Here is a 27,627-nt window from a genome sequence, read left to right as displayed (position 1 = left end):
ACTTTAGCATATTTAGTATTAACTCATTTGCTGCTGCCCTTAGTCTCCCCATGGATAAAATTAATCCCCTTTTCTGTAGGTTTCAGAAGTAAATAGTGTTTTTGTTAGCATTTTCATTGTAGTGACATGGTAAACCAAAGAAGAGTTGGCAACTAAAATACTTTAGCATATTTAGTATGAGCTACTTTGCTGCTGCCCTTAGTCTCCTCTTGGATAAAACGAGTCTACTTATTCTTTTACAGTATTTTGACATATAAAACCATAGGAGAGTTGGAAACTGGAGTAGTTTAGCACATTTTTCATTAGCCAGATTTAGTATTGTATGCTAACCTTTTCCTACCTTGAAGCTGCAGTGTTGTACTCCTAAGTCTGTACTGTGCCGCTGCCCTCAGTCTTCCTGTTGATAAAATAAGTCCCCCTACTTTGTGTAAGTAATTATTGTGTGTTTGTTAGTTAGCTTTTTCGCAGTTTATTGACATGGAAAGCCAAAAAAGGGCGGACAACTGGAATACTTTATTTAAGTAAGCTTCAGCCAGATTTGTTACTGTATGCTGACATTATCTTACCTTATTGTACTCCAAAGTCTCCACTTTACTGCTGCCCTCAGTTTTCTATTGGATAAAATGAGTCCCTTGACCCTCACATATACCAAGTTTGTTAGCGTAAACCTACTGAGAAGAGCAGGCAACAGAACTACTTTGGAAATGACCTTTGACCATCAGCCTTATTTACTGGTGACCTCAGTCTCCGCTTGGATAGAACCCCTTTTGGGTGGGGAAGTAAATATTGTTGTTGTTCATTTGTTAGCATGTTCAGTTTAGACTGATGAGCTCAATGTAGCGTGTTTTCACTTTTCAGCCCAAACTCTTTACTTCTTAATTAATGTTATATTTGCTTGTAAAGTTAGCTCTACCAGACTCTGCAACGTTATACGGCACTCCATAGTCTCTGCTGCCCTCAGTCTCTAGAATTACCCCCTCTCATCCTACAGGAGTAAATATTGTTGTTTTTTATAAATGTTTGTATTGCAGCACTGTTTTCAATATTTTCACGTGGGAAATTAAAACTAAGAATTACCACTTTGCCCTTAGTCTTCTCTTGGATAAAACGAGTCAGAATAATTACATATTATTGTTTTTGTTTGTTAGCGTGTCCCGTTAGCAGCGTCATCGTAAACTTAACGCAACCTAACGCTGCGTTATTATACTCCACAGTCTCTACTTTGCTACAGCGCTTCTGTTCCTTTGCTGCCCTCAGTCTCCTCTCAGATAAAATGAGTCTTCTTATCCTGGAGAAATATATATTATTGTTATTGTTTTTCCTGGCATGGAGCAGATCACACCGTCATTTTAGCGCACTCTAACACTGAGTTGCTCGATAATCTTTACTTTGCTGCAGCGCTCCTGTTTCTTTGCTGCCCTCAGTCTCCTCTCTGATAAAATGAGTGTCCTTACCTTGGAGTAGATCGCAGCGTCATTGTAGCGCACCCTGACTCTGTGTTATTATACTCCACAATCTCTACTCTGCTGAAGCGCTCCCCTTTCTTTGGTGCCCACAGTTCCCTCTCAGATAAAAGGCATCTCCTTATCTTGGAGAAGTACATATTATTCTTACTGTTTGTCCTAGTTTAAAACAGACCACAGCGTCATTGGAAACTTAGCGCACCCTGACGCTGCATTATTATACTGCACAATCTCTACATTGCTGCAGCGCTCCGGATAAAATTTGTCTTTTTATCCTGGATAAATGTATTGTCCAGGCTTGGAGCAGCCACAGCATCATTGTAGCGCACCCTGATGCTGCGTTGCTCCACAATCTCTACTCTGTTGCAGCGCTCCTGTTTTTTTTTGTCGCCCGCAGTCTCCTCTCGGATAAAAGGCATCTCCTTATCCTGGAAAAGTATATATTATTCTTATCGCTTGTCTCGGCTTGGAGCAGACCGCAGCGTCATTGTAAACGTAACGTATCCTGGCGCTGCGTTATTATACTGCACAATCTCTACATTGCTGCAGCACTCCAGTTTTTTTTTTGTTGCCCTCAGTCTCCCTTCAAATAAAATGAGTCTTTTTATCCTGGAGAAATATGTATTATTGTTATTGTTTATCCCGGCTTGGAGCAGATCACAGCATCATTGTAGCGCACCCTAGCGCAATCTCTACTTTGCTGGAGCGCTCCTTTTTCTTTGCTGCCCTCAGTCTCCTCTCGGATAAAAGGCATCTCCTTATCCTGGAGAAGTATGTATTATTCTTATTGTTTGTCTCGGCTTGGAGCAGACTTGACACATCCTGACGCTGCGTTATTATACTACACAATCTATACTATGCTGCAGCGTGCCATTTTTTTTTGTTGCCCTCAGTCTCCTTTCGAATAAAATGTGTCTTTTTATCCTGGAGAAATATATATTATTGTTATTGTTTATCCCTGCTTGGAGCAGATCACAACGTCATTGTAGCGCACCCTAACACTGCGTTGCTACACAATCTCTACTCTATTGCAGCGCTCCTGTTTTTTTTCTCGCCCGCAGTCTCCTCTCGGATAAAAGGCATCTTCTCATCCTGGAGAAGTATGTATTATTCTTATTGTTTGTCCTAGCTTGAGACAGACCGCAGCGTCATTGTAAACTAAGCGCACCCTGACGTTGGATTATTATACTGCACAATCTCTACATTGCTGCAGCGCTCCTGTTTTTTTTGTTGCCCTCGGTCTCCTTTCGAATAAAATTTTTATTTTTATTGTTATTGTTTATCCCGGTTTGGAGCAGATTGCGGCGTCATTGTAGCGAACCCTGACGCAATCTCTACCTTGCTGCAGCGCTCCTGTGTCTTTGCTGCCCTCAGTCTCCTCTCGGATAAAATTAGTTTCCTTACCGCTGAGAAGTACATATACCGGATAGACCTTGGTTGTTTTCTAAAAAGCTACATTTACTTTTGATAATTCTTCTAAATAAATAATGTACTTTATTTATGTAGCTAACTGAACAGCTAATAGTGACGTTAGGCTAACATGATCTTCTCTTGGTCAAAATAGTGAAGGAAAAAAAAACAATTGATGGACGCCTGGCAGGAAACGTGGTTGTCAATGACATTTCTTGCTTAAAAGAGGAAAAGGTAAGGTCACCCGGGTTAGGGTGCCAAATAGTGTTGCGCCACGGTCCTTTCGACAGCTTTTGCTGCGATGTCCGCCAACAGCTGACTGGCACATTTGACCCACTTGCCGTTGGCACAGAAGGGGTCAAAGCGGCCTTGATTATCTTCTCTTGAGTCGCGCTGACCTACTTGAGGCGAGACTCTTGGCAGTTTATCACTCCCAAACACCCCCACTCGCACAGATACCTCCCAATGGAGGAATTTAGCAGTTGTTGAGCTGCCATTTTGGTTTGTGGTTGTTCTCCTGACAAAGCGACAGGTGCCATTTCCCCAGCACGTCCTGTTTCATTGATGAATATCAAGTATATTACATGCAGTATGTGCAAAGTAGTGTTTGTCCCAGTAAAAATGTAAAATTTGAACCCTACAGAAACCAACTGCTGCAGGAGGTGTCAGTCTGATTCAGGTACTGCTTGTGTGTCTCAGCGCAGGAATATACTGTATACGCAAACTGTTTATCATACACACACTGGCCCCGATCATCACCATTCCCCCGCCTTGTTCCTCTCTTTCTATCTCTATATGGTGGCTGCGCAAACATGTGGAATGATCATTTGGCTGCCGTGGTGTTGTCGTCTTTATTCTGCAGTGTGCAGCATGTCACACGTGATGTTGTCGTTGTCGTCACCTCGTTGCCTGCATCATCGTTTCATCTCTCAAGCATTGATTTTATTATGTCCGTCAATTCCCTTTCACACGCAACTTACTGGATAGACATAGTTATGCATTTGTGTTAAAGTTCATACTGTAGTGCAGCATCTAAGATGCTTAAAGAAGTGCAATATGTAGTCGCAGGTCACAACATTAGGTACACCTGCACCTTCTAATACAGTGGTCCCCAACCACTGGGCCGCACAAGAATTTAATTTTTTTTTTTTTTAATGAAATCAACATAAAAAACACAATATATACATTCTATATCACTATAGATCAATACAGCCTGCAGGGATACAGTCCGTAAGCACACATGATTGTATTTATTTATGTACAAAAAAAAAAAAAAAAAATTTTTTTTTTTTTTTTTTTTTTAAAATACACCCCCCTTCACCGGTCCGTGGGACAAATTTTTAAGCGTTGACCGGTCCGCAGCTACAAAAAGGTTGGGGACCACTGTTCTAATACACAGGTGTCAAAATCAAGGCCCGGCGCCCAGATGTGGCTCGCCACTTCATTTTCTTTGACTCTCGAAAGCCGGGAAATAATATGTATCAATAAAGTACTGCAACTTTTTTTACTAAATGTATTCTTTCTTTCTATTTTGGGAGAAAATAAATACATGTACTCCATGTAATCCCAAATTATGCTAATTTAAAAACTGCTAAAACATATTATCAAACAATCAAACCATTTTTTAAATATAAATAAATACTAATAATAATGATTTTGAAGCAAGTTATCTATCAAATTGTGCAATGTAAAAGTAGCAATAGATTTCATGGTAAAATTGTGAAATTTGCTGTGGTTTTTATAGCATTTTTCTCTAAATGAAAAAAACAGTACTTTTTCTTACTGTAATAAACTGTGGTGGCATTTACAGTAATACACCGAAAAATCTACAGTTGTTGATTTGCGGTAAAAAACTAAACAAACAAACTGGCAGCTCAGGTGCCAAAATGTTACTGTAAAATTGCAGTTTTTTAAATTCACAGTAAAAAACTAATGTAAATTTTACAGTAAATTTCTGCCAACTAAGAAGCCTTTTTTTTAACCAAAGAAACAGCAGTACTATTTTTCCATTTACAGTAATATACACTCAATTTTGAGGTGAAATTATTGCAATTTACCTTTTTTTTTTTTACATTTTAGTTTTTTTTAAATCTACTAATAAAATGCATTAAAAAAAATTGTAATAGCGTTCACTGTTAAAGGCGGCCTTCTGGGGCCAAACATAACTGCGTTGTGGCCCTCAGTGAAAACGCCTTTGACAATTCTGTTCTAATAAGAACAAATACATGAGCTGTGTCAAAATAAAATGTTCGGAGATGTATTGTACATTGTTATTAAGTTGTCTTTGTATTTAGTTATTTAAAATTATTGTATTATACTAAGAGTGTTCTCCATCCATCCATTTTCTACCGCTTATTCCCTTTGTGTAATTTAAAAAAAACAACTCCACCATTTATTATGTTACTATTATTATGTAGTTATTGTAAAAGCGGATCTTTTAAAATGTGTTAATTGTTGTTATTATTATCACTATTATTATTTCCAGCCGAGAAGAACAAAAAAGGCCATGATAATAATAAAATAAATTAAAGCATTAGATGATAGTTTTTATACTTTATATTAAAACAACATAACATTTATACTGTACTGGTACAGAATACAATTTTTAAATGTGTTATTTATTGTAAATATTATTATTATGATTATTTCTCCCAGCCGACAACAACAACAAAATAGGTCATGATATAATAAATAAAAATACAATTAAATCAAAAGAAAGTGATGGATAATAGTTTTTAAATACTTTATTATATTAAAAAATGATAACAGTTGTATTGTACTAGTAAACCATTTTAAAAATGTGTTCATTCTTATTATTGTTGTTATAATTATCATTATTATTGCACCTAGCTGAAAACAACAGCGGCAATGATAATAATAAACAAAAAATACATTAAAATAAATGAAAGTGATTTTTTTTTTTAATATACTTTGTTAGTAAAAATGTATAACATTTGTTATTATATTTGTGTTTAGTCCAGCTGAGAAGAACAACAAAAAAGGCCAGGATAATAATAAATACAAATAATTAAAAGGAATTAAGACAATAGACATTTTAGTATAAAAGAAAACTGATTTATACTGCACTGGTTAACTATTTTTAAAATGTGTTAATTATTATTATTATATTATTATTATTATTATTATTAGCAGACGACAACAAAAAATTATATAATAAAAAAATACCAATATAATTTAAATTAAAGTGACAGATGAAAGTTTTTATTTTATACTTTATTAAAATGGATAACATTTATACCGTACTAGTATACCATTAGAATAACTGCAATATTTATATATTTAATGTATTACAACAATTTTCTTGCAAATCAAAAATTTTCTATTATTATTATTATTATCTCCCTATTTTATTTCCATATTTTCTTATTATTTATAGCTTTTTATTTTTTCTTTGTTCGCGCTGCAGTTGGTTAAAATGTGTGAACAAGCAGAAATAAACAGTAACATCATTTTGGCTCTAAGCTTCATTGTAATCATTTGGCCTCCGTGTGGATCCCGAGGAAGCTTTTTATTCCAAATCCAGCACATTAAGTACAGCACATATGGACGCCTCTAATGAGCCCACAGGGGTGCCAGGACCCCACCCAGACCCTCCACTCAGTCTTTGCCCCCTCCTCCCTTGGCTCTACTGTGGAAAGGTCTCAGGTGAATCAGACACTAGCCTTTGGACCCACTGTGATACCACTGTGATACCATAGTGATACCACTGGTCCGGAACCCATGAGTTACCCTAATTGCCTAATTAGGGTAACTTGTAGATGAGTGTAATAAGCTTTTGGCCTTTTCAATGGCGGACTGTTGCTTGTGGGAGCACTTGCTGTGGTTTGCTACAGTAAACATTGTTTTGTATTTTGAGGTTATATCTATTCAAATATTTGCAGACTACTTCAGAATACATGCTGCACTACTTTCCCCAGCAAAATAATTACATCAAATACTACTTAAAGAGTGCTCACACAACATGCAATGGTTCTTGGTATTTAGCATCAATTTTCCCATCTAGGAAATAAAGTCAATGATTAAATGTGTTGTTTTAAATTATATTTTGACACTTGCAATTGTCATGTAAGCATAAAAAGAAGTTAACAAAGGTGATAACATGAACATGTGTACTCAACTTTAACTTTGAGGACTATCTACTTACCATAAAATATGTAGGAAAATAAATACATAACTAAATTTTACATACGGTATATGTTTATATATATATATAAATGTATATGTGTGTATATATACAAATGTATTTATATGTATATATACATAAGTATATATATATATATACATATATACAGGTATATATACATATGTACAGTAGATATATTTATATATATATTTATACATACATACACTACCGTTCAAAAGTTTGGGGTCACCCAAACAATTTTGTGGAATAGCCTTCATTTCTAAGAACAAGAATAGACTGTCGAGTTTCAGATGAAAGTTCTCTTTTTCTGGCCATTTTGAGCGTTTAATTGACCCCACAAATGTGATGCTCCAGAAACTCAATCTGCTCAAAGGAAGGTCAGTTTTGTAGCTTCTGTAACGAGCTAAACTGTTTTCAGATGTGTGAACATGATTGCACAAGGGTTTTCTAATTATCAATTAGCCTTCTGAGCCAATGAGCAAACACATTGTACCATTAGAACACTGGAGTGATAGTTGCTGGAAATGGGCCTCTATACACCTATGTAGATATTGCACCAAAAACCAGACATTTGCAGCTAGAATAGTCATTTACCACATTAGCAATGTATAGAGTGTATTTCTTTCAAGTTAAGACTAGTTTAAAGTTATCTTCATTGAAAAGTACAGTGCTTTTCCTTCAAAAATAAGGACATTTCAATGTGACCCCAAACTTTTGAACGGTAGTGTATGTACAGTAGATATATATATATATATATATATATATATATATATATATATATATATATATATATATATATATATATATATATATATATATATATATATATATATATATATATATATATATATATATATATTATATATATATATATATATATATGAATATATATATATACTGTATGAATATGTATATATATGCAAATAAGACAGTGCTAAATACCGGGGTAGAGCGGAATATTCGTTAGGTCAGGAAAAAAACACTGAGGCTATTTCATCCCTACAAGCCTGTTTCGCAGGTTTCCCTGCTCCTCAGGGGATTTTCTTCTCCCCTGAAGAGCAGGAAAACCTGCGAAAAAGGCTTGTAGGGATGAAATAGCCTCTGTGTTTTTTCCTGACCTAACGAACATATATAAATATAAAAAAATATAAATGTACTCTCACTATCAAACTTCTTTGCTCTTACAACCATTAGCCATGTTGTGCTGAGCAGCCTGGACAGTGACTTTGTACCTCTTTCCTTGCGTCCTACGGTTATCGTCCCATCAATGCCCGTGTCCTGAATAAAAAAAATCAAAATCAAAATCCAAAGGATAAAGTAAAACACACTTTTTAGATGCCGACAGAGGAAATAACAGAACGTGTTATTAGTAACGATGTTTACGTCCTTAGCTGTAATACAAGTGTTAGAAGTTGACGGTTATACTGAGCAGCCTGGACAATAGTGTGCAAACCTCCTGTCTTTGCGCTCTATGGTGGTGATGTTTTAAAGCGGGGGTTTGACACACACGAAAAATAAGAAAACGCATAAAAGCTCAAGCAAAACGCACTTCATTTTTTTAGATCTTACTAGATTTGAGCTTTTTGGGGTGGGGGGGTGAATTTTTCGCCAGAAACGTTAGAACTGTAGCTTTATTAGCTTCATCCAGTAGCCATATTGTACTGAGCAGCCACATTTTTCCCGCCAGTACCCTCATATGGCGGCGAAAAAGCTAAAGAAACCAGCTCACGTGATTTGTGGTGTTCCACTCACTGTCCTGTAGGGTGTTGTCTGTGTGTCTCCATGGCGATCTTCTGAGTGGTCTACACAAAATGTTGGTAGAATACATCCACATCAGTAGCTTTTTTTTTTTAATAGCTTTATTTATCAGCCATGTTGTACTGAGCAGCTTGGACAGTGACACATTGGACCTCTCCCCTTTCCTTCTATGGTTGTCATCAGTTTTTCCACGTTGTTATTGTCTACAGTTCAGGATTTGGATGTCTACATTTATAGTAAACACAACTTTATGGTGAAATTGTCCACATCACTAGCTTGAATTATTTGCCATATTGTACTGAGCAGCCTGGACAGCTACTTGTGAACTTCTTTCCTTGTGTTCTGTGGCCGTCATCACAGTTCTTCCACATTGTTGCTGTCTAGCGGTGAGATTCGGATGCTAACGTTCTAACTGTACACCGTTTAATGGTTAAATACATTTACATCAGTAGCTTTTCTTACCTATAAATATCAGCCATATTGTACTGAGCAGCCGGGACACTGACATGCTGACCGCTTTCTTTGGTTGTCATCGGTTTTTCCGCATTGTTGTCTACAGTTCAGGATTCTGTTGTTTATGTTAACACTAAACATAACTTCATGGGAAAATTGTCCAAATCACATCTTTAATTATTTGCCATATTGTATTGAGCAGCCTGGACAGTTATGGTGAACCTCTTTTCTTGCGTTCTATGGCCGTCATCACAGTTCTTAAACATTGTTGGTTGTCCACGGTTCAGTAATCGGATGTATACATAGACACTTTATGGTAAAATATGTTTACATTGGTAGTTTTATTAGCCATGTTGTACTGAGCAGCCTGGACAGTGACCTCTTTTTTCGCGTTCTATGGTCGTCATCACAACTCTTCCAAATTGTTGTTGTCTCCAGTTCAGGATTCAGATGTTTACATTCACACTTTACATCATTTCATGGTAAAATATATCCACATTGGTAGTTTTTAGCTTTATCAATAAGCCATATTGTACTGAACAGCCGGGACATGCAGACCTCTTTTTTTTGGTTGTAATCAGTTCTTCCACATTGTCGTTGTCTACGGTTCAGGATTTGGATGTTTACATTCACACTATATGTAACTTTATGGGAAAATATGTTAACTTTAGTAGCTTCTATTTGCTTTATCTGTCAGCCATGTTGTACTGGACAGTTATGTGCGAATCTCTTCCCTTGCGTTCTATGGTAATTTTACAGTTTTTCTACATTGTCGTCATCTACAGTTCAGGATTTGAAAGCTTATGTTCACATCAAACGTATTTTCATGGTAAAATTGCTTTAATTATTTGCCATATTGTACTTTTATCCGTTTTTACAGTCAACATGACATTAGAGATGTCCGATAATATCGGTCTGCCGATATTATCGGCCGATAAATGCGTTAAAATGTAATATCGGAAATTATCGGTATCGGTTTTTTTATTATCAGTATCGATTTTATTTTTTATTTTTTATTAAATCCACATAAAAAACACAAGATACACTTACAATTAGTGCACCAACCCAAAAAACCTCCCTCACCCATTTACACTCATTCACACAAAAGGGTTGTTTCTTTCTGTTATTAATATTCTGGTTCCTACATTATATATCAATATATATCAATACAGTCTGCAAGGGATACAGTCCATAAGCACACATGATTGTGCGTGCTGCTGGTCCACTAATAATACTAACCTTTAACAGTTAATTTTACAAATTTTCATTAATTACTAGTTTCTATGTAACTGTTTTTATATTGTTTTACTTTCTTTTTTATTCAAGAAAATGTTTTTAATTTATTTATCTTATTTTATTTGATTCATTTTTTTAAAAAGTACCTTATCTTCACCATACCTGGTTGTCCAAATTAGGCATAATAATGTGTTAATTCCACGACTGTATATATCGGTTGATATCGGTATCGGTTGATATCGGTATCGGTAATTAAAGAGTTGGACAATATCGGCATATCGGATATCGGCAAAAAGCCATTATCGGACATCCCTACATGACATGTTTTCCACATTGTTGTTGTCTCCGGTTCAGGATTTGGATGTTAACATTCAAAATATATGTAACTTTATGGTAAACTATGTTTTCATCAGAGGCGTCTATTAGCTTTACCCAATAGCCATGTTGCACTGAGCAGCCTGGACAGTGACAATCTATCGTGGTCATCGCAGTTTTTTTCTCTTTTGCGTCCATCATTAGCTAGCATGTCGGCGGCGTGTGATCAGATTAGCGTTTGCGAATAAAGACGTAACGATGCACGCTCCCAATCAGCTTACAGGAAGTACAGTAACAGATTGGTTAGGGCTGGGGGGGGGGCGATGTTTGACTAGGAATAATTTCCCAACAGGGGGTGCAGAACGCTATAGATGTCCGCCTACTCACGTTATTGGAGCTCTGGGTGGCGAGCGAAAGAGATTTAGAACGTTTTGCTTTGTTGCAAGCTGCCGCCCGCTAGGTAGCGAGAAACGCTGAACATGTAGGTGGTGTTCATTTAATGGACAGGAGGGTCTTTGTGGGTTTAGATCTGATCTCCTAGTTTAAAAAAAAACACCAAATCTCTATCTTCCTGCTTGTTGCTCTTGCCCCCCACCCCCGCACATGGCCACATATGGTTCATCCCCCTTTCTGGCCTAAATCCCAGCTCCGCCCCCTGCATCTTTGTCCTTTTAGCGGATGGACGGCGCAAACAACAGTGCATGTGTCCAGCAGGAGGCTGTCCTAAAAGCCAGCCAGCAAGTCTGGCTTCCCCGCCAGGCAGCCAGCCCAAGTACTCATTGACAGGACTCCAACATCCCCGTCAGAAAAAGCAGGAAGAAGACAAACATGAGGTGGCCTACATGGACTCGTGTCCACTGTGCAAAGCACCAGTCTTAGAAGTATCCAAAAAGAAATATCTGCTCAGTTTTCAAAAAAAGTACAGCTACACGCCGCACAAATGTACTTTTATCCGATAGGAGACTGAGGGCAGTGTGACTTGACAACAGGCCTTGGCAGTCAAGTGGAGACTTTGGAGTATATCATGAGGAAAATCCCCCGAATCCTCTTAGGATTCTGCTACTCCCAGGACTTCTTCTTTTAATTGACTTCATCCAGCGGGAGACGTGTGTCCATTGACAGCTTCCAATAGGGAAACCAAAGAAGGGGGACGCCCGCCAGAGGAGCGTTTGTTTGACCACCGGAGGTGTTTGTTTGTGTCCCGGCCAAGATGGGACAATGCCGAGTAAGGACAAGGGAGCAGGTGTCCATTAGATAGTAAGCCGAGGGAAGTGGGGGGGGAGGAATGAGGGGGTCATGAGAGCTTTCTGGCATCTGTCTCACCTGCTGCGTCCGTCCTCCCCCCGCCCCCGGAATCAACCCCCCAACTCGTCGCCAATACTGAGGAGAAAGACGTTTTTGTGTGTAACAAAAGCCACAATAAAATAGCAACTGTTTGTGGTTTACTATTGGTGAAATTACAGCCAAAATTTATGTTTAATTTAATGTTTTATAACGATTTTCCTCAATTGAAAAAACGATTCGCAAGTTCAAAAAAATAAAATAAAAATGTTTTACTTCAATAATAAAAAAAAACAACATTCACAAGTTAAAAGAAAACATTTTCTGCAAATAAAACGATCTGCCAGTAAAAAAAAATAAAAAATCGATTTGCTAGAAATAAAGAAACGATGTTCTGCAAGTAAAAAACAACAAAAACAAAATGTATAGGCGTAAAAGTAGTCATTTTCTTTCGGAACTATGGTGGAGCAAAAGTGACATTTGTCAAAAAATAACGAGTGAAGTACAAATGTGCTAAAAATGTACTTACCGTATTTATCGGACTAGAAGGCGACTTTAAAATCATTTCATTTCCTCAAAACTTGACAGTGCGCCTAATGTACGGAATAATTTTGGTTGTGCTTACCGACCTCAAAGCTATTTTATTTGGTCCATGGTGAAATGATGAGTGTGACCAGTAGTTGGCAGTCACACATAAGAGACACAAGTATACTGCAATATGATGGCAGTCACACACAAGAGATACGTGTAGACGGCAATATGACTCAAGTAAACATCACCAACATTTTATATGTTCCATTGAAAATATAGAACATTACACACGACGTTAAACAATCTATCAAAATGTTTTAGTACGACTTTGGTAAGCTATGACGTCACACCGCTTGATGGATTGTACTGTGCTTCAACATACGAGTATTATTATGGTGTGTGTATAAGGTAAGACATTATCTGGCGTTTTGTTTCGCAATATTATGCAAAAGCAACTTTTCTTACCTTCTGGTACCTGCTGATCTGTATTTGGGATCTGCATAAATCCTGAAAATGCATGTAGTCCGTGCCGACACCGTAGTCGATAGAGTGAAAGAAGAAGCTTATCTTCTTGTTATGAGACTAGACCCGCTCATCGGCAGTGCGCCTTACAATCCGGTGCGCCCTACGGTCCGGAAAATAGGGTAAGTACAGTCACAAAATATTTGTACTTCGTGACTGTACAACACTGCTTTTGGGGGACGAGCACTTGTGGGTAGGGTTGCCAACCATGCCTTGAAAAACAGTACACGTCACTTTGTCCGCTATTACTTTGAAAATTAAAGATAGTCTGTAAGCTTTTCGGCAGCAGTTAGCTAGCTTGGCAGAAGCTAGCTACCCTTAGTTGTCCATCTAGCTTCTGATGTTTGAACTCCAAATGTGGCTTTTTAAGGTTTATTTATCAAACTGATAAATAAATTGTTCCTTACTACCATGAAAATAAAATAAAAAATATTCTGTAAGCTGAGGTCGAGCGAGCTAGCTATCTAATTATCCATCAAGAGTCTCCAAATTTGATCTTTTTGGGTTGTGCCAGTATTTCTTATAAAAAATCGAAAGAAGTAACAACAAATAGTTGTATAAAAAAGCAAGTTACATTGTCAAATAGCATACAGCAAAAACGTATGTCAAGTTCAGTAATCAGGCAACATTTAGATGTTTCTTCATTAGAAAGTCTTAATCAGTTCACCGATCTGAATTACCTTCAAAATAAATCAGTTATTGCTTAACCTAAAAACTTGCTTTTTAAAAAGTAACTCAGGTGTAAAACTTATTTTGCTCAGAGGGCGCATGGAGGGAAAATCTTGTCACAACTAAACTTCAGATGGTTCTTTGGGCCAAAATAGAAAAAAGCACATTCCAAATAACCCTTTTGACAACACTTGAAGTTGGTTGAAAAAGCTGAAGAAATTGGTGGAAAAAAAACCTCAATATACGGCTTTTATGACAGAGCGGCGGCGGCTGCACAGCTGAGCACCAGAATATCAATACGGCTGAGAGTCGAGGCCCCCGAGCCCCTGGGACCAACCTTGGAGGACCACCAGGGAGGTTAATGTAAACTGAGACACAAACATTTAATGCGCTCCTGAAGAGTCATTGTGGTGTTTTTGGCTCCTTTAGTGAGTTTGGAGGAGAGAGAATAGAATCGATTGTCATTTGAAACCTGGAAGTTTATCCCGGGAGTCAATGACACGGCGCCTCGCTAATTAAACAGGTGGAGGCTCAGTGGAGGCGGTAATTCTGTGTAGAGATAAGATTTTTATCTCAATGCTGGGGTAGAATTGCTCTTTTTTATTATCTCTAACAACGCTGATGCTAACTCTTTTATTCTTCTCTTTTTAAGGCGCTTTACCACTGCCGGAACTTCACTTTAAGAACCGGCATCTAGTGCTTTCCAATAGTTAAAGTTTGACTTCCTTTTGGTTGTCTTATATTCCCAAACTAGATATTTATACGTGCAAACTAGCAGAGGGTTTTGTATGACTTACCTTCAAACAAGCCAGAGGTTTTCTTTTTGTCACTCACACACACACACGCCAGATGCAGATTGTAACTTTTTAACTTTGATATTGCCAGAAAAAGAGGGGTCGTCTTACATTCGGGTCAAAGTAAACTCATGATAAGATTAACCAAGACAAATGAAAAACAACGTATTACCCTGAATATAAAAAAGTCTGAAAATGTGTTGTTTTATATTCCGGGATCTTGAGATTTACACATGCTAAATCAGCAGATCACTCTGTCACACACTGGTGACCTCAACAGAGGGGTTGTCTTATATACATGTCAAAGTACTTGGTCCAGGTTCAAAATCTGTCAAGGTTCCTTAACCTCGAGATTAAGTCAATAAAAAGCAACATATTTTCCCCCCAGAAAAGCCTGGGGAAAAATGTGTTGTCTTATATTTGGGGTCTAGAGATTTACACATGCTAAATCAGCAGATGAGGCCAAACAATTTCCTCCAAGAGCATTTCTTTACTGCCACTCTCGCACACACACTGGTGACCTGAACAGAGGGGTTGTCTTATGTTCAGGTTGAAATTGTTGGTCCAGGTTCAAAACCTGTCAAGGTTCATTAACCTCAAGATTAAGTCATGACAAGATTAACAAAGACGATGAAAAAAAAAAGTGTATTGCCCCGAATATAAGACACTATTTTTTTTCCCCTAAAAAGTTTTAAATAAGTGTTTTAAATTCTGGGTCTAGAGATTTACACATCAGCAGATGAGGCCAAACAATTTCCCCCCAAGAGCATCTTCACAGTCACTATCTCACACACACTTGTGACATGAACAGAGGAGTTGTCTTATACTCAGGTCAAAGTACCTGGTCCGGGTCCAAAACCTGTTAAGGTCCATTAAACTTGAGATAAAGTCATGACAAGATTAACCAGGACAATAAAAATCAACATATTGACCTAAATCAAAGACAATATATTTTCCACCGAGAAAAGCCTGGAAAAAAATGTGTTGTCTTATATTCGGGGTCTAGAGATTTACACATGCTAAATCAGCAGATGAGGCCAAACAATTTCCCCCAAGAGCATTTCTTTACTGTCACTTTCTCACACACACTGGCCCGACACGTCATTCAATGTGGCCCGTGAAAACCGGGGAATAAAGTGGATACTTCATCTTTCTTACCAAATGTTTTCATTTTTTACATTTTGACAGAAAAACATTTAAACTTTGATATCCATACAAATATTCAATTGTTATTAGTGTGAATCTTTGGGCACCTCGCCATTCGATTCCGATCCTTAGGGTGAGGATTTGATTCATAATCGATACTCGATTGAATACGATTCTCGATTCAAACTGATTTTTGCAATGTATTATTAGGTATAATAATAACAACACCTTAACAAAACAGCTTACAGGTTACAAAAACCTCCTTTTGGTTGCTGACGTATGACACATACGTGCACCAAGTAAGCATAGAGATGGCCTAAAAAAAATTTTTTTTTTTTTTTTTAAATGAATTCGTCAAAAAAAATTAAATAAATTCGATTTTGGAAAAAATCGGGATTCGATTATGATAAAAAAACATTTTTTAGCACCCCTAATTATTATATACCGTATGATAGTTTGTAAAAAATAACAATAAATATCTGCTTGTCACCTTGACTTACGATTTCAAAGCAAGTTATCCATCAATTTGTACGTACAAAAATCAAATAACCAAATGCATTGGTAATAATATAATGAGGCGATTATATTTTTATATTATTACGTTCACTGTTACAAGCGGCCCGCTGAGGGCAGCCATGACTGCGATGTGGCCCCTGATGAAAACAAGTTCGACACCCCTGGTCTGGAGAGTTATAGATAGATAGATAGTACTTTATTGATTCCTTCAGGAGAGTTCCCTCAGCAAAATTTAAATGATTGCATACCAACAGGTGACTTCTTTCCAGAGCTTTTCTACCTGTCACACGCACGCCACCACCATAACCTGCTTATATTTGTTGGTAGTGTAATTGCTTTCCATGACAACAAGTGCTTGGTTCTTTTTCTTGTGTTAAACTCCACGAAGCATTTGTCCCATTTTTTGTGTCTGGGTTTTTTCCCCCCGTCTTTGTAAGCACTCACGAGTATTCACATCGCTCGGTTGCCATGTTGGCAGAGAAGAGTCTTTTTGTTTGCTCCTGTCAGCCCCATTAGTCTGATGTTGTGTCCACCTTGTACACCGTGGCAGCCCTGCACGTGGCTGGCTAACGCCGAACGCACCCGTTCTTCCCCTCCGCCGGCCCCTCCCTATTCAAGCCGAGAAGTGATGTGAATCTCAAGAGGAGAGGTGGCCTCTTTGATCGAATCCACATTCCATTTGTGACGCCACCCAGAGGCTATTAGCAGGCAGGCAATGCAGCAGGCAGAGAGGGAGAGAGAAAGCCAGGAAAGGGGAGTCTTTTGTAGTAGGCACAGTACAGCTAAAGCAAGCACTGCAGGTGGAAAAAGACACAATTCCGTCATTTTTCCACTGTGGTGACGATGCAGGACAATAGTGAACCCTAGTGGCTAAGAGTAGGACTGACGTGCTGGATCATAGCGCTGCATTGTTACCACATACAGTATGTGAAGGAGTATTATCTATATAATTATTACGCCACATGGTGGCGCAGCCTGTTGTTAAAGCTCTGAAGTTAAATTGACTGGAAATTTCTCACACAGCTCAGTGTTGCTGGACAAAACACCCACTGTAACTTTAAGGTGCTTCGCCAGTAAATTTGATGATCAAAATTTGGCTGTCATCATTTATCCACGACTTTGCAGGGAACTGAAAATAATTTCGCCTAAATTTGTAAAAATACATAAATAAATAAAAACAGTTATAAAACAGCTGCAAAAATGCTATGATTTTTTTCTGTAATTTTCCTTAAGTTTTTAAATCAAAACAACAAATTCAACCTCTACGCTCCATTGACTAGCCATCGTATATTAATAGCAACAAAACTAATGTTTTGGTTGGCTTGTTCAGGCTTTTATCCACTCCCTTCCTTCTTTCAGCACTTCTGTCGTCCTGGTGCGAGGAACTGGGACGCCTCCTCCTCCTCCGTCATCAGAAGAACCGGCAGAACGAGCCACCGGGGAAAGTACCCATGCAGCCCCCCATGAGCTCTATGAAGCCCGGCCTCTCACATGGGTCAGTTCTAGAGGAATTATCCGTTTTATTGACCGAGAAAAGCATATAGTAATTGTCTGTGATTTTTTTTTTTTTTCCACAGAGATGGGTCTTTTCCTTATGACTCGGTCCCCTGGCAACAGAACACCAACCAACCTCCGGGCTCGCTCTCCGTGGTGACCACGGTCTGGGGTGTCACCAACACCTCACAGAGTCAGGTATTGGAATTAGTCCCAGCTGAATATTATGTTTTCTCAATGCAGCAGACTCTGATCTAATCTTTTGAACAGGTTTTGGGGAACCCCATGACCAACAACAACAACCCCATGAACCCAGGAGGTAACCCAATGGGTTCAGGGATGTCAGGTAACAATCCAGGGATGAACCCGTCGCAGTTCCCCGGTCCTCAGCAGCAGTTCCCCAACAAAGGCAACCCAAACCAGGGTTACATGCAACAGGGCATGTACGGGCGCCCTAACTACCCCGGCGGAGGAGGCTTTGGTGGAAAGTGAGTTAGTCTTACACGTAAAAAGGTACAGATCAGTTAGCATGATTGAAGATTTGGAGTAATGGACTGTCTTTCTCAAAGTTACCCTGGGGGCCCTAATGCTGGACCTGGAGGCATGGGCATCCCTCCACACTCCCGTCCACCGTCTGATTTCACCCAGCCAGCAGCTGCTGCCGCGGCTGCCGCTGTAGCCGCCGCCGCCGCCACGGCAACCGCCACTGCCACCGCCACGGTTGCCGCTCTGCAGGAAACTCAGAACAAGGACATGAATCAATACGGACCAGTAAGGATAGGCCCGGCGCCAAACAGCTGTTTTTTTTACACCTCCATGGTGCTGATTTGAGACATGTTGTCTTCCAGATGAGTTCCTCTTTCCAGATGGGACCAAACCAAGCATACAATAGCCAGTTCATGAACCAGCCAGGACCCCGTGGACCCCAATCTCTCTCTGGTAACATGGGCTCAGGCATGAATGCATCCAATATGAGTGGACCCCCAATGGGGATGAACCAGCCCAGGGGCCAAAGCATGGGACCCTTCGGGGGCCATGGTCAAAGAATGCCCCAGCAAGGGTATGCTGGACCCCGGCAACAGGGCATGGTTATGCAGGGCATGAAGAGGCCATATCCAGGGGAGGTGAGTGTTCCTGAATGAGTTCTTTTTTCATATCTAGGACTTTTGAGTAACCGTTCAGCATAAAGCGCCCCCTCTCCGGTCTTAGCATTTGTTAAGCAATCAAGTTGATTTTGTTACAGTTAAAGGTTAACTTCATTCAACGCTTTTTGCTACTCCCACAGCCAAACTATGGGGGGCAGCAGTATGGACCAAACAACCAATTCCCCAACCAGCAGGGCCAGTACCCGACACCCAATGCTTCTAGGCCGCTGCCGTCCAGCAACTACCCCGGTCAACGGATGCCAGGACAGCAGCTCCAGTCGCAGTATCCACCACCCAGCGGTCCTATGGGACAGTATTATAAGGTAAAGGATGACTTACATTAACAAAATGTAAAAAAAAATGTTATCAAAATACTGGTGGAGTTTTTAATGATGTTGTTTTTTCGCAGCAAGAGCCACCTTTTAACGGCCAAACCAACAACTTCTCTGGGAGTGGTTACCAGTACAGCCAGGGGAATATGAATGGGGTAGGTTCACAGTGGCATCGCTTACTCTTGCTGTTTAGGTTCTTTTAATAATTAATATTTTCTTTGTGCAGCCACCCAGGCCCATGGGCAACTACCCCCACTCTCCAGTGCCAGGCAACCCCACCCCTCCAATGACCCCAGGAAGTAACATCCCTCCGTACCTATCACCCAATCCGGACGTAAAACCACCATTCCCTCCTGACATCAAGCCAAATATGTCCGCTCTTCCTCCACCACCAGGTCAGGAACCGGTTCATTTCTTGACATTACGATCTCCTTGAAGTTCATGATAGTCTAATCGCTCTTCATGTTCACAGCCAATCACAACGAGGAGTTGCGCCTCACCTTCCCAGTGCGTGACGGCGTGGTCTTGGAGCCCTTCAGGCTAGAGCACAATCTGGCTGTCAGCAATCATGTCTTCCACTTACGGCCCTCAGTGCACCAGACTCTTATGTGGAGGTAAGATATGTTATATGTCATGGTAGACCTGGTCGGGCAGGGGTTACATATCTTAGGAACCAGTTGAGATAGAAATGTAATCCCAGTAAGTAATATCCAATGAGGTCTAGCCAGTTAGTGTTTTTGTCAAGACCACAGAAACCAAGATCAAGACTGTGAAGAGTCGAGACCAAGCCAATACCAAGATATAGCAAATGCAGACTGAGTTGAGTAAAAGACCAATGCAGACCAAGACAAAAGGCAATGTGAGACCAAGTTCAGGAGAAAACAAAGACAGATCAAGACCAAGACAAGACCCAGTAAGAAGAAAACAACTTCTAACAGTTTGAGACTAAGTCAAGACCAAGACTGAGGCAATACAAGACTAAATTGAAAACAAGAACAAGACAATGCCAGACAGAGTCCAGAACAATACCAGGGCAGATCGGAAGGAAGACCAGGGTTGTTCTAGTTTAGTCAAAACCAAGACCGAGGCAATGTTAGAAGGAGTCAATAACAAGACCAAGGTAGGTCAATACCAAGATGAGGCAGTTCAAGAACTAGCCTAAAGCAATTTGAGACTGAGTCAAAACAAGTCGAAGACACCCCAAGATATCCAACATAAGACCAAAAATTGAAGCAATGTGAGACCAAAGCCGAGGCCAATCAACGACAAGGCAAGAACAAACTGAAACGGATTAGGTCCAATACCTGCACAATGCAGGACCAAGTCAAAAACAATACTAAAGTAGGTCGGGACAAAGACCAGGGCGGATCTAGATCAGTAGAAATCAAGACCGAGGCAATGTTAAATAGAGTCAAGGACACGACTAAGGTAGCTTAAGACCAAGATGAGACCACGTCAAGAATAGGACAAAGGCCTAGTCAAAAACAAGATTGAGGAACTCAAAGTCCGAGGTTGATACAGACCAAGACCAGAACCAGGTTAAAGCTGCTATCAAAGTATTTGCTGATCAAAGAACTGCCAACAGACTAGACTTCGGACCGAGGCTGATATCAAGCACAACAACACTAGTTTAGGCAGAACCAAATAAGGGACAAGTGGTACTACTTGTGGAAACGATCCTCAAAAAGCAAAGTTCTTTCTCGCTGTCCAGGTCGGACCTCGAGCTGCAGTTCAAGTGTTACCACCACGAGGATCGCCAAATGAACACCAACTGGCCGGCGTCGGTACAAGTGAGCGTCAACGCCACACCTCTCACCATCGAGCGGGGGGACAACAAGACGTCCCACAAGCCCTTGCACCTGAAGCACGTCTGCCAGCCGGGCAGGAACACCATCCAGATCACGGTCACCGCCTGCTGCTGTGTAAGGATCGTGACAATAAAATATTGTGTGTCGAATATGGTTTTTCCTCATCGTTATGCTTCTCCCCCTTGCAGTCCCACTTGTTCGTGCTGCAGCTGGTCCACAGGCCGTCGGTCCGGTCCGTCCTCCAGGGTTTACTGAAGAAGAGGCTCTTACCCGCCGAGCACTGCATCACCAAAGGTATGCAAATAGTACGTACACGCATGCACATAGCATGCTCATGTTGCTAGCTTGTTTGAACTTGTCGTTTCTGTCCACCTCCACAAGTCAAGAGGAACTTCAGCAGCGTAGCAGCATCCTCGGGCAACGCCGCCCTCAACGGCGAGGACGGCGTTGAGCAGACGGCGATCAAGGTGTCCCTCAAGTGTCCCATCACCTTCCGGCGAATACAGCTCCCCGCAAGAGGTCACGACTGCAAGCATGTGCAGGTAAACCGTTTGAAAAACGCCAGAATGCTCTTGTCATATAGAGGATCTTTGACAATCATAAAGATATGGCTTCTGTTGTGTACAATACAGGGAAATTCCTTACAAATTGTGAATACTTTGTCTTCCCGCAGTGTTTCGACTTGGAGTCGTACCTGCAACTGAACTGCGAGCGAGGCACATGGCGATGTCCTGTATGCAAGTATGTTAATGTCCATCTAAAATACTTGAAAGTTGACTGGCAACATGGAATTTTGACATTAACACTCTTTTTTTAAATCGTATTTTTGCAGTAAAACAGCTTTGTTAGAAGGCCTGGAGGTGGATCAGTACATGTGGGGCATCTTGAACGCCATCCAAAAGTAAGTCAACACTAAACAATTTTTGTGGTGCTTTAGACTTACTATGACTGAAATATTATTATAGCCTTATGTGTATTTGAAGTCATTAATATTATTTTGTGTAACAATTAGAGATGTCCGATAATATCGGTCTGCCGATATTATCGGCCGATAAATGCGTTAAAATGTAATATCGGAAATTATCGATATCGTTTTTTTTATTATCGGTATCGGTTTTTTGTGTGTGTTTTTTTTGTTTTTGTTTTTTTTAATTAAATCCACATAAAAAACACAAGATACACTTACAATTAGTGCACCAACCCAAAAAACCTCCCTCCCCCATTTACACTCATTCACACTCATTCACACAAAAGGGTTGTTTCTTTCTGTTATCAATATTCTGGTTCCTACATTATATATCAATATATATCAATACAGTCTGCAAGGGATACAGTCCGTAAGCACACATGATTGTGCGTGCTGCTGGTCCACTAATAATACTAACCTTTAACAGTTAATTTTACACATTTTCATTAATTACTAGTTTCTATGTAACTGTTTTTATATTGTTTTACTTTCTTTTTTATTCAAGAAAATGTTTTTAATTTATTTATCTTATTTTATTTGATTCATTTTTTTAAAAAGTACCTTATCTTCACCATACCTGGTTGTCCAAATTAGGCATAATAATGTGTTAATTCCACGACTGTATATATCGGTTGATATCGGTATCGGTAATTAAAGAGTTGGACAATATCGGCATATCGGATATCGGCAAAAAGCCATTATCGGACATCCCTAGTAACAATGTACTGTATTTTCTAGGGGTGCACAAAAAATAAATTCATAATTTTCAGAAATAGATTAAAAAAAAATTAAAAATCCATTTTTAAAAGTTTTTTTTTTTAACCAGTAACCTGGTTTAAAAAGTTTAATTATATTTATTACACTAAATAATACATTGCGAGAATTGATTCTGAATTGAGAATTGATTCTGAATCTAAACGTCACCCCAGGAATCGGATCGATTCGCAAGGTGCCCAATGATTCACACTCCTAGTATTTACATAGCATGTAGGCCTGGGCTGATATTCAATAAGTCAATTCACTGAACAATAGATGAAAATGTAGTCGGTAACTTTTCCTGCGTTGGTAATCGTCATATACTGTATACAGTACGGGCCAAAAGATTGGACACACCTTCTCATTCAATGTGTGTTCTTTATTTTCATGACTATTTACATTGTAGATTTTCACTGAAGGCATCAAAACTATGAATGAACACATGTGGCGTTATGTACTTAACAAAAAAAGGTGAAATAACTGAAAACATGTTTTATATTCTACTTTCTTTAAAATAGCCACCCTTTGCTCTGATTACTGCTTCGCACACTCTTGGCATTCTCTCGATGAGCTTCAAGAGGTGAAATGGTTTTCACTTGACAGATGTCATAGTTTTGATGCAATACAATCTACAAGGTAAATAGTCATGAAAATAAAGAAAACGCATTGAAATGAGAAGGTGTGTCCAAACTTTTGGCCTGTACTGTATATGCTTTTGGTTGTGTATATTTCAAGGTCCCCCACCCTCTCCTTAACAGAGGCGGAAACTACTTGTATTGCTTTTGGTTATGATTTTTATTAAAGTACAGCATTTTACAAAAAGAATATATTTTATTTGTATTACTTGTTTGTTTTATATTTTTTTAATCATGGCTATTTAAAAGTTTACATTCTAATTACAATACACCAGAAATACAAGTTTATTGCATTTGAAATGGTATACGTTTATTAATATTAAATATTACCCGTGCTTATTTTGATCTAAAAAAAATAATGTCAATAATATTGTTTATCGGCAATAATTTGTAGGTTACTATATTGTCGAGCAAAATGTGTTATCGCCCCAGGCCTAATAGCATGTTAATATTATTGATGCATATATTTTGGAATAGTGCATATTTTCTATATATTTGATGTATTTTTCATATATGTTAATTGTCATATAAATGTTGGCTGTAAGTCTTATTGGTATGTGGGCTCTGTACCGAGGATGTCGTTGTGGCTTGTACAGCCCTTTGAGACACTTGTGATTTAGGGCTATATAAATAAACATTGATTGATTGATTGATTAAAGGTATTATGATTAAACCTTTGTAATTTAATTTATTTGATATCAGTAATACATCCTTTTTGTTATCATTTGCAAATTGGCTGATTGATTACAATAAGGTTTATAAAAAGAACAGTATGATGATCAAGTAAATATTTTTTCATGCAACAATATATTATAATACAGTATATAATGACATGATATACACTAACATATTGCTTTCCTTGGTACTCAAAAATAAAAAATAAAACACTTATTAAATTGATTTACATTCTGTGTGATTTTTCTAAAGAAAACAATATGGAAAACATTTCATCATGATTCCATTCTTAATATGGATATTTTTTGTTAATTGTAATTTTGTAAAATATTTATACAACTATATGAAAAATAATGATAAAGTACATTATAATGATCATTTGAAAAACATGTATATATTGGGATATGTATACATTATATTCAGTAGTGTAGTCTAAATATTTGTATTATCATACACAAGTAGTTTTTTATATTTCATGATGAATTTATTAACAAAGGTGTGAGCTTGTTTGCTTGAGTCCACCACATAAAATGAACGATATTAACTTATCTGTTGGTCTCCAGCTCGGAGTTCGAAGAGGTGACGATCGACCCGACGTGTAGCTGGCGGCCGGTGGCCATCAAATCAGAAATCCACATCAAGGAGGACCCCGATGGTCCTCTAGCCAAGAGGTTTAAGACCATGAGCCCCAGTCAGATGATCATGCCCAACGTGATGGAAATGATCGCCCAGCTCGGCCCCGGACCCTCGCCGTACTCGTCTCAGCATGGCGGCAACAACAGCGAATACGGCGGTCAAGGTCAGCGGCTCAAGAAAAAAAACAAAAAAAAACAACCTCAGAGCTTTGACTCACTGTTTACTTCTCGTCTCCTAGGCAACAGTTACCAAGGCCACGGCAACTTTGACTTCCCTCACGGCACGCCGGGCGTGACGTCGATGAACGACTTCATGCACGGCCCCCAGCTGTCCCACCCGCCCGACATGCCCAATAGTCTAATGACGCAAGACAAGCCTCTTTCGCACAACATGGCCGACTCGGTGAGTTTAGACTCTATTGGATGTTCTTCCTGCTTATTAGGCCCTAACGTGGGCATTCAAAATCTTTTTTCTATACTTTTTTGCTAAACAAAGTTTAGTTTGGGGTTGTAGTAAACAATTTTTTTTCGTAAACCTTGTAGCTAATTGGAATTGGGGGTTAAAACACCAAAATGATTCCCGAGCGCGGCCACTGCTGCTGCTCACTGCTCCCCTCACCTCCCAGGGGGTGGAACAAGGGGATGGGTCAAATGCAGAGGGTAAATTCACCACACCTAGTGTGTGTGACTATCAGTGGACCACATGGACAACAATGGAAACAAGCTTTTTGGCTTTTTGCTAACCATTTGCCTTTTTAAAGCATTACATGGATTCAATTCTTTAAGATGTCAATAAACTTCTCAGTCAATCAATCAAAAACTTTAACTTTAACTTTAATTGACAAAACTGGCATTTTTAGGTTTGTTATTTGGGGTTATAGCGCCCCCAGCTAGAAGTAGGTCTGTTTTGGTAATTCGGACTAAAAATTGTAACGCAAACTAGCAATAAACTGTGAGTAAAAATAAAAAGAGCCTTATTTTTAGTTAGCTACCTGGCTACTTCTTTGTTAGTGACGGATTCCGCTGACGTTATCGTGAGTTGAACAGGAAAAAACACTAGCAGATTTTTTTGCCAAATTGTGTAAAGTTTTTTCTTATTCGCCACAACTCTACAAAGTTTCATGGAAGTTAGGTTTTTTTGGTATTTCTGTTTACAATTCTGCTCCAAAGAAATAGACTCACCAATGATTTGGAAGTGTGCTTTTTTATGAAATGCTAATGTATGTACATCTTTCTTAGCCCATGACTCACCATGCTACAATGTTTAGTTGCTAGGTTTTGCCCGATCCTTCGGAGTTACGAACAAACCAGCTAATCAGTAACCCGCAATCAAAACTCTTGCTTTGCGCTGTTTCATGAAGCGATGTGCTACCCTACTACCAAGTTTTGCGGTAATCGGTCCGGTTGGGCAGTTTTTGTGGAATCCTTCTAAGTTTCGAACAAAGGGGCTAAGGGTTAAGGCCATCCTGTTACAAGGTTTTGCGTATCCAAGTTATTAACAAACCGACTGAACAATAACTCGCAATAGATAACCTATAAATTTCTTACTGAGCCCATGCGTACCCCTGCTTTAAAATTTTTTGGAAATCGGTGAGGTGGGATTTAAGTAATAATGCTAACTTACGAAAATCAAATATTAAACAATGACAACAATCAAAGTAAATACCCCTAAGCAGGTACTACTGGGTAATGTTTGTTCGTTTGTTAGAATGTCTCACTCCAGACGATATACAGAGGAACATAAGAGCAGAAAATGCTAACATTACATAACATCAAAAAAATGCTAAAATTAGATCAAAAAGAGAGCAAGACAACAAGGAAATTGGATAAAATTGATATATGAAAAGGGGTAGGATTAAATAAGCTCTGCTTCTTCCTACTTATTTTACGACGTGCTGTAATGAAACAACTGGAAATATGCGATGCATTAGATTGCATTGTGTGCATTTTCCAAATAAACTGAAACTGAACTGAACATGCTAACACAAGAGCAAAATATGCTAAAATAATTGCAGAATATACTAAAATAAGAGCAAAATATGCGAAGATTAAAACAAATTATGTTAACATAAAGTCAAATGATGCTGACATACAGTGTGTGCAAAAGATGCAAACATAAGTGCAAAAGATACTCAAATAAGAGCAAAAGATGCTAACATACACGCAAAACATGACGACATCAGTGTAAAAGATGCTAACATAAGTGTAAAAACTGCTAACATGAGATCAAAAAATGCTAAAATAAGGGGAAAATATGCTAACATTAGAGCAAAATATACTAATGGAAGAACAATAGATTCCAACATAAGAACAAAAACTGCTAACATAAAAGCAAAATATGCTAACATAGGTGTAGAATATACTAACATAAGAGTAAAAGATGCCAACATAAGCGTAAAAGATGCTAACATAAGTAAAAGATACTCAAATAAGAGCAAAAGATGCCAACATAAGCGTAAAAAATGCTAACATAAGTAAAAGATACTCAAATAAGAGCAAAAGATGCTAACATACACGCAAAACATGACGACATTAGTGTAAAAGATGCTAACATAAGTGTAAAAACTGCTAACATGAGATCAAAAAATGCTAAAATAAGGGGAAAAGATGCTAACATTACAGAAAAATATACTAACGGACGAACAATGGATTCTAACACAAGAACAAAAACTGCTAACATACAAGCAAAATATGCTAACATAGGTGTAGAATATACCGTGCTAACATAAGAGTAAAAGATGCCAACATAAGCGTAAGAGATGCTAACATAAGTAAAATATACTCAAATAAGAGCAAAAGATGCTAACATACACACAAAACATGCTGACATCAGTGTAAAAGATGCTAACATAAGTGTAAAAACTGCTAACATGAGTTCAAAAAATGCTAAAATAAGGGGAAAAGATGCTAACATTAGAGCA

The 27,627-nt window shown here is 38.7% G+C and overlaps 1 protein-coding gene across 3 annotated transcripts in view; it reads left to right on the top strand.

Annotated features, from left to right (window-relative positions):
• Window positions 1–27,627, top strand: part of LOC133655360 (zinc finger MIZ domain-containing protein 1-like) — a 70,886-nt gene that overhangs the window by 37,314 nt on the left and 5,945 nt on the right. The window contains exons 4-20 of one of the 3 annotated variants that reach the window (XM_062055438.1): window positions 3,517–3,552; window positions 17,619–17,754; window positions 17,837–17,951; window positions 18,024–18,241; window positions 18,323–18,524; window positions 18,602–18,877; window positions 19,039–19,221; window positions 19,308–19,385; window positions 19,457–19,625; window positions 19,703–19,844; window positions 20,942–21,152; window positions 21,227–21,332; window positions 21,420–21,580; window positions 21,712–21,779; window positions 21,871–21,939; window positions 24,635–24,870; window positions 24,946–25,109. In XM_062055438.1, coding sequence (XP_061911422.1) covers window positions 3,517–3,552; window positions 17,619–17,754; window positions 17,837–17,951; window positions 18,024–18,241; window positions 18,323–18,524; window positions 18,602–18,877; window positions 19,039–19,221; window positions 19,308–19,385; window positions 19,457–19,625; window positions 19,703–19,844; window positions 20,942–21,152; window positions 21,227–21,332; window positions 21,420–21,580; window positions 21,712–21,779; window positions 21,871–21,939; window positions 24,635–24,870; window positions 24,946–25,109 — 2,570 coding nt within the window. Of the gene's footprint in view, window positions 1–3,516; window positions 3,553–17,618; window positions 17,755–17,836; window positions 17,952–18,023; window positions 18,242–18,322; window positions 18,525–18,601; window positions 18,878–19,038; window positions 19,222–19,307; window positions 19,386–19,456; window positions 19,626–19,702; window positions 19,845–20,941; window positions 21,153–21,226; window positions 21,333–21,419; window positions 21,581–21,711; window positions 21,780–21,870; window positions 21,940–24,634; window positions 25,110–27,627 lie in introns of all 3 variants that reach the window. The other 2 variants (XM_062055439.1, XM_062055437.1) reach the window with 2 other exon arrangements.

This window comes from Entelurus aequoreus, linkage group LG08 (assembly GCF_033978785.1).
Source record: "Entelurus aequoreus isolate RoL-2023_Sb linkage group LG08, RoL_Eaeq_v1.1, whole genome shotgun sequence".
In the NCBI taxonomy this organism is placed as follows: Eukaryota; Metazoa; Chordata; class Actinopteri; order Syngnathiformes; family Syngnathidae; genus Entelurus; species Entelurus aequoreus.
The sequence above is the reverse complement of the archived record's forward strand: the minus strand, read 5'-3'. Positions and strand labels throughout refer to the sequence as shown.